The sequence below is a fragment of the Nyctereutes procyonoides genome, unplaced genomic scaffold (assembly GCF_905146905.1).
Source record: "Nyctereutes procyonoides isolate TBG_1078 unplaced genomic scaffold, NYPRO_anot_genome, whole genome shotgun sequence".
NCBI lineage: Eukaryota > Metazoa > Chordata > Mammalia > Carnivora > Canidae > Nyctereutes > Nyctereutes procyonoides.
The window spans coordinates 1,630,172-1,643,964 of record NW_026575044.1 but is presented as its reverse complement, the minus strand read 5'-3'; the positions used below and the strand labels follow the sequence as shown (position 1 = coordinate 1,643,964).

Genomic DNA, 13,793 nt, shown 5'->3' with positions numbered 1-13,793 from the left:
ATAGACCAATATCCCTGATGAACACAGATGCAAAAATTCTCAGCAAGATACTAGCCAATAGGATCCAATAGTACATTAAGAAGATTATGCACCATGACCAACTGGGATTTATCCCCAGGATGCAAGGCTGGTTCAACACTCGTAAAACAATCAATGTGATAGAGCATATCAACAAGAGAAAAAAACAAGAACCATATGATCCTCTCAATAGATGCAGAGAAAGCATTGACAAAATACAGCATCCATTCTTGATCAAAACTCTTCAGAGTGTACGGATAGAGGGAACATTCCTCAGCATCTTAAAAGCCATATATGAAAAGCCCACAGCAAATATCATTCTCAATATGGAAACACTGTGAGCCTTTTCCCTAAGACCAGGAACACGACAGGGATGTCCATTCTCACCACTGCTATTCAACATAGTACTAGAAGCCCTAGCCTCAGCAATCAGGCAACAAAACGAAATAAAAGGCATTCAAATTGGCAAAGAAGTCAAACTCTCCTTCTTTGCAGATGACATGATACTGTACATAGAAAACCCAAAAGACTCCACCCCAAGATTGCTAGAACTCATACAGCAATTCGGCAATGTGGCAGGATACAAAATCAATGCCAAGAAATCAGTGGCATTTCTATACACTAACAATGAGACTGAAGAAAGAGAAATTAAGGAGTCCATCCCATTTACAAATGCATCCAAAAGCATAAGATACCTAGGAATAAACCTAACCAAAGAGGTAAAGGATCTATACCCTAAAAACTACAGAACACTTCTGAATGAAAGTGAGGAAGACACAAAGAGATGGAAAAATATTCCATGCTCATGGATTGGAAGAATTAATATTGTGAAAATGTCAATGCTACCCAGGACAATTTACATGTTTAATGTAATCCCTATAAAAATACCATGGACTTTCTTCAGAGAGTTGGAACAAATCATCTTCAGATTTGTGTGGAATCAGAAAAGACCCCGAATCGCCAGGGGTATATTGAAAAAGAAAACCAGAGCCAGGGGCATCACAATGCCAGATTTCAAGTTGTACTACAAAGCTACGATCATCAAGACAGTGTGGTACTGACACAAAAACAGACATATAGATCAATGGAACAGAATAGAGAATCCAGAAATGGGCCCTCAACTCTATGATCGACTAATATTCGACAAAGCAGGAAAGACTATCCACTGGAAAAAGGACAGTTTCTTCAATAAGTGGTGCTGGGAAAATTGGACAGCCATGTGAAGAAGAATGAAACTAGACTATTCTCTTACACCATACACAAAGATAAACTCAAAATGGATGAAAGATCTAAATGTGAGACAAGAATCCATCAAAATGCTAGGTAGAACACAGGCAACACCCTTTTTTGAACTTGGCCACAGCAACTTCTTGCAAGATCCATCTAGGAAGGCAAGGGAAACAAAAGCAAAAATGAATTATTGGGACTTCATCAAAATAAAAAGCTTCTGCACAACAAAAGAAACAGTCAACAAAACTAAAAGACAACCTACAGAATGGGAGAAGATATTTGCAAATGAACTATCAGATAAAGGGCTAGTATTTAAGATCTATAAAGAACTTATTAAACTCAACAGCAAAGATACAAACAATCCAATCATGAAACGGGTAAAAGATATAAATAGAAATTTCACAGAGGAAGACATAGACATGGCCAACAAGCACATGAGAAAATGCTCTGCATCACTTGCCATCAGGGAAATACAAATCAAAACCACAATGAGATACCGCCTCACCCCAGTGAGAATGGTGAAAATTAACAAGACAGGAAACAACAAATGTTGGAGAGGATATGGAGAAAGGGGAACCCTCTTGCACTGTTGGTGGGAATGTGAACTGGTACAGTCACTCTGGAGAACTGTGTGGAGGTTCCTCAAGGGGTTAAAAATAGAACTGCCCTAGGACCCAGCAATTGCACTGCTGGGGATTTACCCCAAAGATGCATACAGATGCAGTGAAAAACCAAAACACCTGCACCCCAATGTTTATAGCAGCAATGTCCACTGTGGCCAAATTGTGGAAGGTGCCTCGGTGTCCATCGAAAGATGAATGGATAAAGAAGATGTGGTCTATGTATACAATGGAATATTACTCAGCCATTAGAAACGACAAATACCCACCATTTGCTTCAATGTGGATGGAACTGGAGGGTATTATGCTGAGTGAAGTAAGTCAATTGGAGGACAAACATTATATGGTCTCGTTCATTTGGGGAATATAAAAAATAGTGAAAGGGAATAAAAGGGAAAGGAGAGAAAATGAGTGGGAAATATCAGTGAGGGTAACAGAACATAAGAGACTTCTAACTCTGGGAAACGAACAAGGGATAGTGGAAGGGGAGGGGGGCGGGGGGCTGGGGTGACTGGGAGACGGGCATGGAGGGGGCACTTGATGGGATGAGCTTTGGATGTTAAGTTATATATTGGCAAATCGAACTCCAATAAAAAAATATCAAAAAAAGGGAAGTTAACATTTATTGAGTGATTTTTTTTTCAATTGCAACTCATTCCACACAATTGTAAAGTTAAGGATACTGCTACAGGATTGATAGAAATAGGCTCACCATATAATTATCATCCAAATCGATAAACTTTTGAGGGTGCTGGAATTTTAAGCCAGACATGACAACGGGTATAACCCAGGACTGCCTCAGGCATACTAGAATGTATGGTCATTCATGTATAAAGCTCACTGGTGTAATCGCATAAACCCAAACTGACTGGGATGAAATGCTATAGCCACTGCAAGATCATTTGGGCTGGCATTCAATGCTTGACATTGGCTTCTTATCTTTGTCACACAACCCTGTCTCTTGCTTGGCTTCTCTGCCATGAGTTACCAGTGATTTCTCCTCTAGACATTTGTTTAAAAGTTCAACTATTGTGCAAGTTCTAAGCAGCTCTTGACTCCCTGGTTTTGGTCTTTTTCCTTCGGTTCCACCATCTTACCTTTCCCAGACCTCTTTCTGCTGCTCTAAATTTTAATTAACATAATTCCTTGTTTGTCTCACTGTCATCCTTTATTTCTCTTCTCTCCCCACTATGTTCCCTGGTTTTCTATTGTTTATTTGCTTGCTTGCTCTCACGCATCTCTCTTCTTTTGAGGCTCCAGTCCAAAGCTGTCAGTTACCTATTGTTCTGTTTCCTGTTAGTTAACCTCTGATCCTTCATAAATTAAATTTGACAAATCCCTTGATTAACAAAGGATATGCACAAATCACAGTAAAAGGGGTACATAGAAGTCAAAGATGTTTGAGGATTCATCTATTCATCACATCACTTCTATAAACATCCAGGAAATGGGGTGTAACTACAAGTGCGTTCAGTTACTACAGAACAGTAAATTTTTCTTACAAGTATTATATTTCTTTAACAGAAATTATTAAAGACACAAATTGTCTTCTTGATACAAAATAAGTACTTGATGAATTCTTGTTGGAATGGGAACACATCTGGGCTTTAGGGCAGAATTCTATGTGATAGGCAAGTGTTGGAAAAATTCAATTTGAAGGTGCTGGCACCTGGGAGGGGCTCAATTCTTCCTGTTACTAAAGTATTTCCAAAAGATAGAAACCTTTGCAGCATGTTTATATGTGACCCATCCAGGATGACTCTTTAGACCAATTATGGATAAAATAATTTATATTCAGGCTTTGACATTTGGCTTTGTCACTTACTTTTAAGCAATTGAGTAAAATGTCCATATGATAATAATGGATGATAGAAAACTAAAATTACTAGAGACATAAAAATCTCTAATGAGTTTCACTCTAAGGTTATCTCTATGCTAAACTACAGGATTATAGGAGACAGGGAAGAGGAGTTTCTGAAGTATTTTGTGGGGAGGTCACAGAATAAGAACTTTTTCCCACTCTGAGAAAATGAAAACCAGTCATAAGGTGAAGAGAGTGGTGGCTTAATGTTTAAAACACAGGTTTGAATACATTTCCTGTTAAAGGAACTAAAATTGAGAGCATTAGGAACATCTGTGCCACTCTTCCTAGAAAATGTTTCTCTGAGGTCGTTTCCTAGAGCAGGGAATCTGTTCTTATTGTAAAACTCCTGGAGAAGGCTGAAAAGAGCAAAGGAAACAGGAAACAGAATTCAATTTGTGGAAAGCTCTGGAAAGAAAAGCAAATCATTGAAAATGCATCTCCCTCTGAAGATTCTTAAAACACAGAGGCTGAATATAAAAAATCTGGCATAGAGATAGGTTAATGAGAATGTGGTGTGCCACTGACCAAATGGGGGGTGTTTTGAGTTTGTAGACTTAATTCTGTTTCTTCACACAAATTCTCTCCTAAAAGATGCCCCCTCAAACAGTCTTTTTCACATTTTTTAAGACGGGTTTCAGAATCAAGTTCATATAAATCCACCAGAAGTTATTTAGCCTAAACTAGCAGGGACCTAGTAAATTTTGAGTTCTAGGAGATTTTAGACACAAAGAATTTAAATGAGCCCAGATCTTTCCTGCCTCAGATTTCCCTGAACAGAACAAGGATACTATTTCGTTCTATGTCTTTCTTTGAGAAAATAAATTTCTCAGAATGGGTGAGTTCATTATTGCTTTCTGAAGCATACTGACTGGTCCTTTGTAGCCTCAGATTGAGAGGCAATTGAATGATGGGTGTCTGTTATTCTGGGAGCAGGAGTTGGACCTTGCTGGTGGGGGACTGTTGGAGATGACAGATGTACTGAGGAAATTGCTAGAGTTACATGTGTCCTATATGGCTAGCTGGATATGTTAAGAGGTTTTCAGAATTGTGCTGCAGCTGCTAGGCAGCCAGGACAGCCCAAGAGCTTCTGAGACTCCTGTCAGGGGAATAGGAACAGGTTTCAAGGTCTCTCCTTGATGACTGACACAGCAGTGTCCAGTGTCCAGTGGAGGTCACATGGGAATACTTGCCTCTGTAGCTCTAAGCCCCAGATCCAGCGTTTCCCTAGAGTTCACATGCTGTGTGATAAGATAATGAAGATTTATTCCATTTACCTTGCAGGCTGGCCCCTGGAGAAAGACTGTAAGTCATCTTGAGAAAAAAAAAAAAGTCACCATCTGTTACAGTGCTTATTTTCTGCATTTGGTGGGTGTCACATTGGTCTCTTGATGCTCCTCAGCTTATTGTCCCTTTTCCTATGTCTCATGCAAAAGGAAAGTTGGAAAGTTGTGGAAGTTTGTAGGACTGGGTCACTGGGCTATTAAGAAGAGCTGAGGGGGGCAAATGGAGCTGAAAAAAGCCCTGTTCTGTTTGCCCCATCATGTTTCCTAATGTGGGGCTGAGTTGGCCTAGAGGAGGAAGCTTTTTTTCCTTTGCACAAAGACACTGTGCAGTCCAGCAGCAGCATGGCTGAGGCATCTGGGGTTCCTTGAGACTGAGTACCTCTGATTCTACTGTAGAGGCCTAAGATCTGTAACTGCTGAAGGCAAGCCTTCCCAACTATTTTTTCCATTCCATCAGTGGACACCATGGTAAAGAATAGCTATAGCATCCCCTTCATCATCTTTTTGGAAATCATAACTTTACTGGCCACTTATCCTGCTCTGGGAGGGGTAGAATGGCCTGTTGTCTTTAGGAACAGTTGGGTTTTCAAGCTGTTTGTTATTATTATAATTTTTACAATAATCTTTTATTTTTTTAAATTTTTATTTATGAGAGAGAGAGAGAGAGAGAGAGAGAGAGAGAGAGAGAGAGAGAGAGAGAGAGGCAGAGGGAGAAGCAGGCTCCATGCGGGGAGCCTGACGTGGGACTTGATCCTAGGTCTCCAGGATCACACCCTGGGCTAAAGGGAGCGCTAAACCGCTGAGCCACCCGGGCTGCCCTTTACAATAATCTTTTAAATAGGGTGTTAATCCTTCCTAAAAAACACAATCTTTGACAATCTCCTCTATAGATGATGGACCTACTTTTTTTTTTTTCTTTTTAAGATTTATTTATCCATTCCAGAGAGGAGGAGGGGAGGGAGAGGGAGAGGGAGAGAGAAACCCAAGCAGAGTACTCATCAAGTGCAGAGCCCAGGCGGAGCCTGAGCCGGGTCCAACAGGGTCCAACACCAGGTGGCTGCAGGGCCCTGAGATCACAACCCCAGCTGAAACCAAGAGTTAGATGCCCAACTGACTGGGCCATCCATGTGCTCCAGTGATGCACCTACTTTTAAAGGTTATCTGAACTTAGAGTTCCTTAAGAAGACAGGAATCAGAATTGTGAGAGAACACCTAGTGTGATAAATACATGCTGGCTTCCTCTAACCATCCTGGTTGGCTGGGAGCTTCAACCCTGGGCTGCAGTAAAGGATCCTTTTGTGACACGGAGCACCTTCTCCACCGGGCTGCACCCAAGCTGTGATGGTGATTTTAAATGTGCTCTTTTACCCAAGTGTTAGCTTATGTAAAGCTCTTCTGCCCACCATACAGTCAATGCTGAAAACTGCTGGCAATCATAATCTTATTAAAGTGGGAATGACATATACTTCACAAGGTCATATTAAATGTTATATAAAGTGCCTACCTGATATCCATAACACATTTCATTGAATCCAAGTTGTACCATTATTTTAGGTACCCCTAAGAAAGATAAAAATAGTAACTTTCAATTATGCTATAATTACAGTTAGGGAAGGCAGATCCCAACTCTAGGTTGTCAAATGTGAACATTTTCACACTAGCCTCAAAACCTTTTTCTCTCCTCTTTCCTATCTAATTAGTAAGGAGTCCATGCTTCCCAGAATCTGAGATTTTCCTTTTCCATTCTTTCCCCTAGGGTCTCCTACTTCCTTGGCTACAAGGGCTTAACTGTAAGCACTGTTTTTTTTTTTTTTTTTTAACACTATTCAACAACAAAAAGAAAAAAAGGAACAAACAATTGATCCATGCAAGGACCTGGATGAATCTATAGATTATGTTGACTGAAATAAAGCCAGTTCCAAAAGGTGATACATGGGATGCCTGGGTAGCTCAGCAGTTGAGCATCTGTCTTTGGCTCAGGGTGTGATCACGGATCCTGGGATGGAGGCCCACATCGGGCTCCTTGTGGGAAGCCTGCTTCTCCCTCTGCCTGTGTCTCTGCCTCTCTCGAATAAATAAATAAAATCTTTTTTTTTAAAAGGTGACATATTGTGTGGTTCTACTTGTATGACATTATTAATTTTTATTTTTAAGATTTTTTTAGAGAGAGCAAGAGAAGAGAGAGTGGAGGATAGGGGAGGTGCAGAGGCAGAGAGTCTTAACTAGACTCTGCACTGAGCAGAACCTGAGTTGGGGCTTGATCTTATAACCCAGAGATCACAACCCTGAAATCCACGACCTGAGCTGAAACCAAGAGTTGGAAGCTTAACCAACTGTGCCACCCAGACACTTCTGTATGACATTTAAAAAATGACAAATTATAGAGATGAACAGGTCAGTAGTTTCTGGGGGGTTAGGAAAGGAAGGAACCAGAGAGGAAAGATGTGGCCAAAAAAAAAAAAAAAAAAAAAAAAAGACAACAGAAGGAATCTCTGTGATGATATTCTTTTATATCTCGACAATATCAATGTCAATGTTCCAGTTGTCATATTTTACAGTAATTTTGCAAGAAGTTCCTGTTGGAAGAAAACAGATGAAGATTCCACAAAATCTTATTGTATTATTTCTCACATATATTTTTTTTAAAGAAGATTTATTTATTTATTCATGAGAGACACACAGAGAGAGAGAGGCAGAGACATAGGCAGAGGGAGAAGCAGGCTCCTCACAGGGAGCCTGATGTGGGACTTGATTTCAGATCCTGGGATCACACCCTGAGCCAAAGGCAGATGCTCAACCGCTGAGCCACCCAGGTGTCCCTTTCACATATATTTCTTGTATATGAAATCCAGTTATCAAAATTAAAAAGTCTGATTTTCAAAATCTGGCTTCAACATTGTGATACAAAGATCCAAAGGCCTAATTCTAAGTTCATTATATTTCAATACTTGCTTTTGTGCCTTTTAAGGTTGTAAAAGATACTTCGCAAATGCACAGATGCCCACAAGTTAGAGTTGCTATCATGGAAAAGACAAGAAATAACAAATGCTGGTACATATGTGAAGGTTTGTTAGGGATCATATTGAATCTGCAGATCAATTTGGGGATTAACAATACTGTCTCCCAAACATAAAACACAGTGTCTTCACTGAATTAGATCTTGTGTAATTTTCTTAAAAGCTGTTTGATTTCTGTCAGTTACTGGTAATACTCCCTCTTTCATTACTGATTTTAATAATTTGAGACTTCTTGGTCAGTCTAGCTGAAGGCTTGTTAAATGTATTGATCTTTTCAAAGACCTCACTTTTGGCTTTGATTTTTTTTTTTCTATTCTCTATTTCATGATTTCTGCTTTAAGCTTTATTTCCTTCTTTCTGTCTCTGTTGGGTTTATTTTGCTCTTCTTTTTCTGGTCTCTTAAGATAAAATATAGATTATTTTGTCTTTTTTAATATTTGTTTTTTATTTGGTTTTTGGTATCAATTTTATACTATCATGATTCCCCTGTATTGCTTCAATCTCATTGTGAATTCAACTGCTTAGCATTCTTACTCTTATATATGAGGTAAATGAATATAAAAATAAAACAAAAACTTCTTCCTATTTACCTAAGGCTTTCAGTCTAGTATTTAGGTTTGTATCTTTTAGTGATGTATATGTATGCCCTTAGAATTAATGGCATGGTGATCTGACCAGACACTTCATGTAAACAGAAACTGAGGTGAAATTCAAACTTGAAATAGGAAATGTCAAGTTTCTCCAAGAACAAATTTATATAACATCAAAGGTGGCAGAAAGGGCAAATAAAGGTCAAGAACAGAACACTTTCCTACAAAATAATCTAAATCTCATCAAATGCTCAGGATACTATTCATCTAGTCTAGCCTAACAAGTACAAGGTTATTAATATAGCTGATATATTATTTGGATAAGCAAACATCATAATTTCAAAAGAAATAATAGCAAAGCAGAAATCAAACATTTCAAAACAAATTTTTGGTTATTCTGTTTATTTCAGTTGGGACACTCAGTGGACATTAACTGGGTTACTTAAATGTCATTTCAATTAGGAATCTCTTTAGTCCTTTATCAATTATTTCGAGTGTTCTAGTCTCAAATACATTCCTTTCTTCTACAAACTTCTGAAAGAGATGAATACCTCCACCTACACCAAAATAATGTGCTTTGCTGGCCAAAAGCACCCGTCCATTTTTATCTAACAATCTAAGGAATGTCTGGTGCAAAGTACCATAATAATCTGGATTGTAAATGGTTTCTGAGGTGAGAATGAGATCATATTTTTCAAAGAATTTTTCACTATTTAGTACAAGCTTACAAAACTCAGACCACTCCCCAGAAAAGAACCGGCATTTAGATAATTCTTGTGCTACTTCTGATTTCCTGCATCTTTTCACATCAGGTTCATTTACATCATTTCCTTCGTCTTCCAAAGTAGAGTTAGCCACTACGTTAGGTAAGGTTACTTCATCAATCACCAAAGTGTTATAATCTTGAAAATGAATTTCTTTGGCCCCTCCCTTGAACGCAACTATACCCAGCAACCCTGATCCACAGCCAAGATCCAACACTTTTTTCCCAACAAATTTCACCTTGGCCTTTGTGAAATATGCTAGGAGGTCAAAGGTACATTCCCAGATTTTTAAGCCTCCTTCATAAACACCTGTGATCAGATCAGAGTGAGAAGAAAAACTTTGTGAAATTATGTTTTCTCCAGGGAAATTCTCTTTCAACAAGATGGTTTTCACTACTGATACATGTTGGAGACCTGGTAATGTCTCTATGACTTTGTTTTCTAACATTTTCTTTAAATCTTCAGGCATTGTATGCTCTTTGGCAACTCTCTTGTAGGGATGTTCTTCCTGTGGCTCCAAGTTACTTGAACTGTTTGCTGCAGTGAGTGAGCTGTCTGTGTCTTGAGAGGGAGCTGCATTTCCCAGTTGCTTATGTTCCAACAAATGATTCTGAGGCAAGTTAAACTGTTCTGTAGAACATTTCCTGTCCCTGTGTTTACCTTCTGACACTGAAGACTCTTTGGAGGAATCCACAGCCAAAGCTCCATCTCCAAGGGGCATTGATTCATTTTCCAGGTGGTTTACTATGGTGAAATTAAACTGAAAAGTCATCCTCTCACTAAAGGCACACAATCCTTAAATTCAAATGAAGATTCTTCTACTTCTGGATAGAACCGATGACACACACATAAACCTTGCTTCAACTATTCAGTTAGTTTCACTGAGGATTAATTTTTCTATAGCTGCTTATATGCAGTTACAAATATTTACTGATGTTTCCAAATGACTTTTTAGAGGTCTTTGATCTTCTTTCAAAATAGCTCTGAGGGGGGGGAAAAAAGAAAAGAATTCTTATTAAAAAGTAAACTGAGGGACACCTGGCTGGTTCAGTTGGTAGAGCCATGTGACTCTTCTTTCAAATTAGCTGGTTCAGTTGGTAGAGCCATGTGACTCTTCTTTCAAATTAGCTCTGAAGGGGGGGGGGGGGAAGAAAAGAATTCTTATTAAAAAGTAAACTGAGGGACACCTGGCTGGTTCAGTTGGTAGAGCCATGTGACTCTTGATCTTGGGGTTCTGAGCTCAAGCCCCACATTGAGCGCAGAGCTTACATAAAAACAAACGAACAAACAAAAAGCTTTTAAGAAAGGTAAAATGATATATTTCAGTAATGTAACATTAACCAGTATCCTGCTCTGTTACACAGCTGCCTTTTCTGTAAAAGCTGTGTAAGGAGAGATCCCTCTCTTAAAAAGAAACACATACACTCTTCAGAGTTCAAAAAAACGGGAAAGAGAATAAACTGTAAAAACAAACAAAAGGACAACAGAACAACGTGAAAAACACATAAGGTCCAAAATTGTCAGGCCGCAAAGGACAAGCCTACCTTAGTCTCTCACCCATCACGACTCTGTCCAAACATACCTACCCCCTAAACTGCCACCATCTCTTCACTGCGGTCTGTTACTGTTTCAAGCAACAAGCCTTTAAGATTTTATTTTGGGAAGTGAGCATCCCCTTAGAAACCTGCACGGGGTATGCTCCGGTGTGCGTAAATTCATCCAAATGACCTCACCTACAAACATCTAGCGAAGACCAGCAGCCCTAGATGCAAAGCAGCAGGAGAATTTTGGAGTAATCAGTCAAGATTAGTTCGGTGGTAGAGAAACAAAATAAGGGCACTGACTGCAGAGGCCCTTATAAAGTGGAGCAACTTGGTTGAAACTCTTCACAGGATCGACCGTGCTAGATACTCTGTAATACCATCTGCTTCAGTTTGCACAACTCCGGCAGGCGGGGTCTTTATTTCCATCACACGAGACAGACGAAGTTGGGTGGCACGGTGAAGCGGGTAAAAAGGCGCCGGTGGGGGATCCCTGGGTGGCGCAGCGGTTTGGCGCCTGCCTTTGGCCCAGGGCGCGATCCTGGAGACCCGGGATCAAGTCCCACGTCGGACTCCCGGCATGGAGCCTGCTTCTCCCTCTGCCTCTCTCTCGCTCTGTGTCTATCATAAATAATAAACAAATAAATAAATAAATCTTAAAAAAAAAAAAGGCGCCGGTGTCTGCCTACCCCACCGCGCCCTGAGGCTTGCATTCATTTTCTGGCTGCAGGTGCCAGTTGCACCCAGACCGCGGCTGTGCGGTCTCCAAGCCCGATGGGACAGACCGTAGCAAACCTGGGGCCTTCCGCCTCTGGGGATCTCCGCAAAGCGCCTGAGTGCAACGTTTCCAGTGACCAGGACCTGAGTACGCTCACCGCCCGGGAAGGTCCCAGCGCCCAGGGCCCAGGGCCGACGAACCCCGCGCCAACTCGGACCCTCGGGAGGGGCAGCGCGCACCCGCGAGGCGAGCCCTCCGCCGCCCAGACTAGCCCGACGGCCTCCCCAGCCGCGCGCGCCAGGGCTCCCTAGGAACGCGCCCGGCCTCCTCTCTATGGTTACGGGCGCCGGCGGAGAGCTCGCAAGGCCTGCCGGGACGGCGGGAGCTTCCGGTCTTGGCGGTGGCGGGAGCGGTTTGAAGCTGTGCTGGTCGGCGAAATATGTCTCAGGAACGCGCGGCCCCGGCGAGCGCGGCTCCCCTGGAGGAGTTAAGCGGCTGGACCGAGGAGCTCTGCCGCCGGGAACTGCCGTCCGTGCTGCCCCGGCTCCTTATATCCTTCACTGTCGGCTCCACCCGGAGGGGGTTGGGGCAGGTGTCGCAGCCTTTCTGTGGCCTCTTCCACGGGCCGCCGGGCCGTGTTGGGGTCCTCGCTGATGAGCCAGATGGGGGGGGGGGAGGGGGAGGGGGCGGGCGGGGGCCTCCGCTTGGCGCTGGAAGGGCTCGCATGATGCTCCGCCCTATGATCTTGGCCGTGGCCGTGGCCGTGGCGCTTTCTCCATCCCTTTGTGCCTTTGGGTTTTTCTGTACTTGTCACTTGCGGTTAAGCGTCGAGGCACCTTCGCCTGGGGGGCAGGGGAGGCAGGCCCTCAGGCCCGAGCTCTCAGGTGAGCTCCGACTCCTAATAGCTGGATGAGGTTAGGGAGATGCTCCGAGCGCTCGCCGCTAAACTGGATGGTGAATATGGATGCCTTTCTCAGGATGAAGAGAATTAGAGGACGTACATCTGCCACGGTGCCATGTGTGTAACAGACGTCCTGTAATAAAAATGTTCTTCTCAGACCTCTTTGGGCTTTATTGCTGGTTAGAAGGAGGTGCTTCCTTTTGTAATTGGCTTTCACATACTGAGTTTGAGTCATTAACGTCTCCGTGGTCCAAGTGCATACTGTTTTTTCTCGTGCTTGTGAATGTGCCTGGAATCCTAGCTCTCCATGTTAAAAGGTAATTTTTTTTTTTAACATCTTTGAACTCACCTTTTTTTTTTTTTTTTTTTTTAAGATTTTGTTTATTTATTAGAGACACACAGAGAGAGGCGGAGGAACAGGCTCCATGCAGGGAGACCCACGTGGGACTCGATTCCGGGTCTCCAGGATCAGGTCCTGCACTGAAGGCGGCGCTAAACCGCTGGGCCACTCGGGCTGCCCAGGAGCTCACCTTTCAACATAAGCTACGCTTAAAAGAAAAAAAAAATGACCTTCATTGTAGAGAGTTTCAATTTTTTTTTTTTTTTTTTTTTACATCTGAAGGCAATTCTTCATATTACCCTTATGTAGAAGTTTTTCACATAGGCATGGGCAAAACCCCGCTTAGGTACCAAAGCCGTCTCTTAGTCATTGTGTGGATTCGGAATCCCTGTCTTGAAGGATTTCCACTCGGGAAATGCACAGCCATCCTCCAACTTCAAAACCTTTACTGGTTACATAATACATACCAAGCAGGGTGTTAGGCTTTGGGGGAACAAAGATAAGGAACATGGTTCCTCTTTTCTCCTTCAACCTTATGAGGGACTTCAGTTATTGAAGGAAACATTTCCACTTGGTTTTGCATCTCAGACTTAACATTCAAAAGAACCTAAACCTGTTCTCCCCCCCCTCCTTTTTTTAAAGGTTTTTTTCCATTTATTCATGAGAGACACAGAGAGAGGCACAGACTTAGGTTGAGGGAGAAGCAGGAGAAGCAGGGAGCCTTACTCGGGACTCCATCCCAGGACTCCAGGATCACCGCCTGGGCGGAGGGCAGAGGCTAAACTGCTGAGCCACCCAGGGATCCCTTTCCCCCAATTTTCAACACTTTTCAACAAATGAAAGATATGTTTTTAGTAAATCTATACAGTCACATCACCCAAACATAATTATTTTCATGTTTTGAACT

General features: G+C 41.9%; 2 protein-coding genes across 6 annotated transcripts in view; one reads left to right on the top strand and one right to left on the bottom strand.

Annotated features, from left to right (window-relative positions):
* Positions 1–7,558: 7,558 nt before the first annotated feature.
* The window catches only part of METTL18 (methyltransferase like 18), a 42,358-nt gene continuing 36,123 nt past the window's right edge, over positions 7,559–13,793 (bottom strand). The window contains exons 1-3 of one of the 4 annotated variants that reach the window (XM_055323697.1): positions 11,713–11,974; positions 11,120–11,548; positions 7,559–10,369 (exon numbers count right to left, since the gene is read on the bottom strand). In XM_055323697.1, coding sequence (XP_055179672.1) covers positions 9,061–10,158 — 1,098 coding nt within the window. In that variant the 5' untranslated portion in view covers positions 10,159–10,369; positions 11,120–11,548; positions 11,713–11,974 and the 3' untranslated portion in view covers positions 7,559–9,060. Of the gene's footprint in view, positions 10,370–11,119; positions 11,549–11,712; positions 11,975–13,793 lie in introns of those variants that run through there. The other 3 variants (XM_055323696.1, XM_055323699.1, XM_055323698.1) reach the window with 3 other exon arrangements.
* FIRRM (FIGNL1 interacting regulator of recombination and mitosis) overlaps positions 12,007–13,793 on the top strand; it is a 39,377-nt gene continuing 37,590 nt past the window's right edge. Inside the window, exon 1 of one of the 2 annotated variants that reach the window (XM_055323680.1) lies at positions 12,007–12,195. In XM_055323680.1, coding sequence (XP_055179655.1) covers positions 12,085–12,195 — 111 coding nt within the window. In that variant the 5' untranslated portion in view covers positions 12,007–12,084. The remainder of the gene's footprint in view (positions 12,196–13,793) is intronic. The other variant, XM_055323678.1, reaches the window with a different exon arrangement.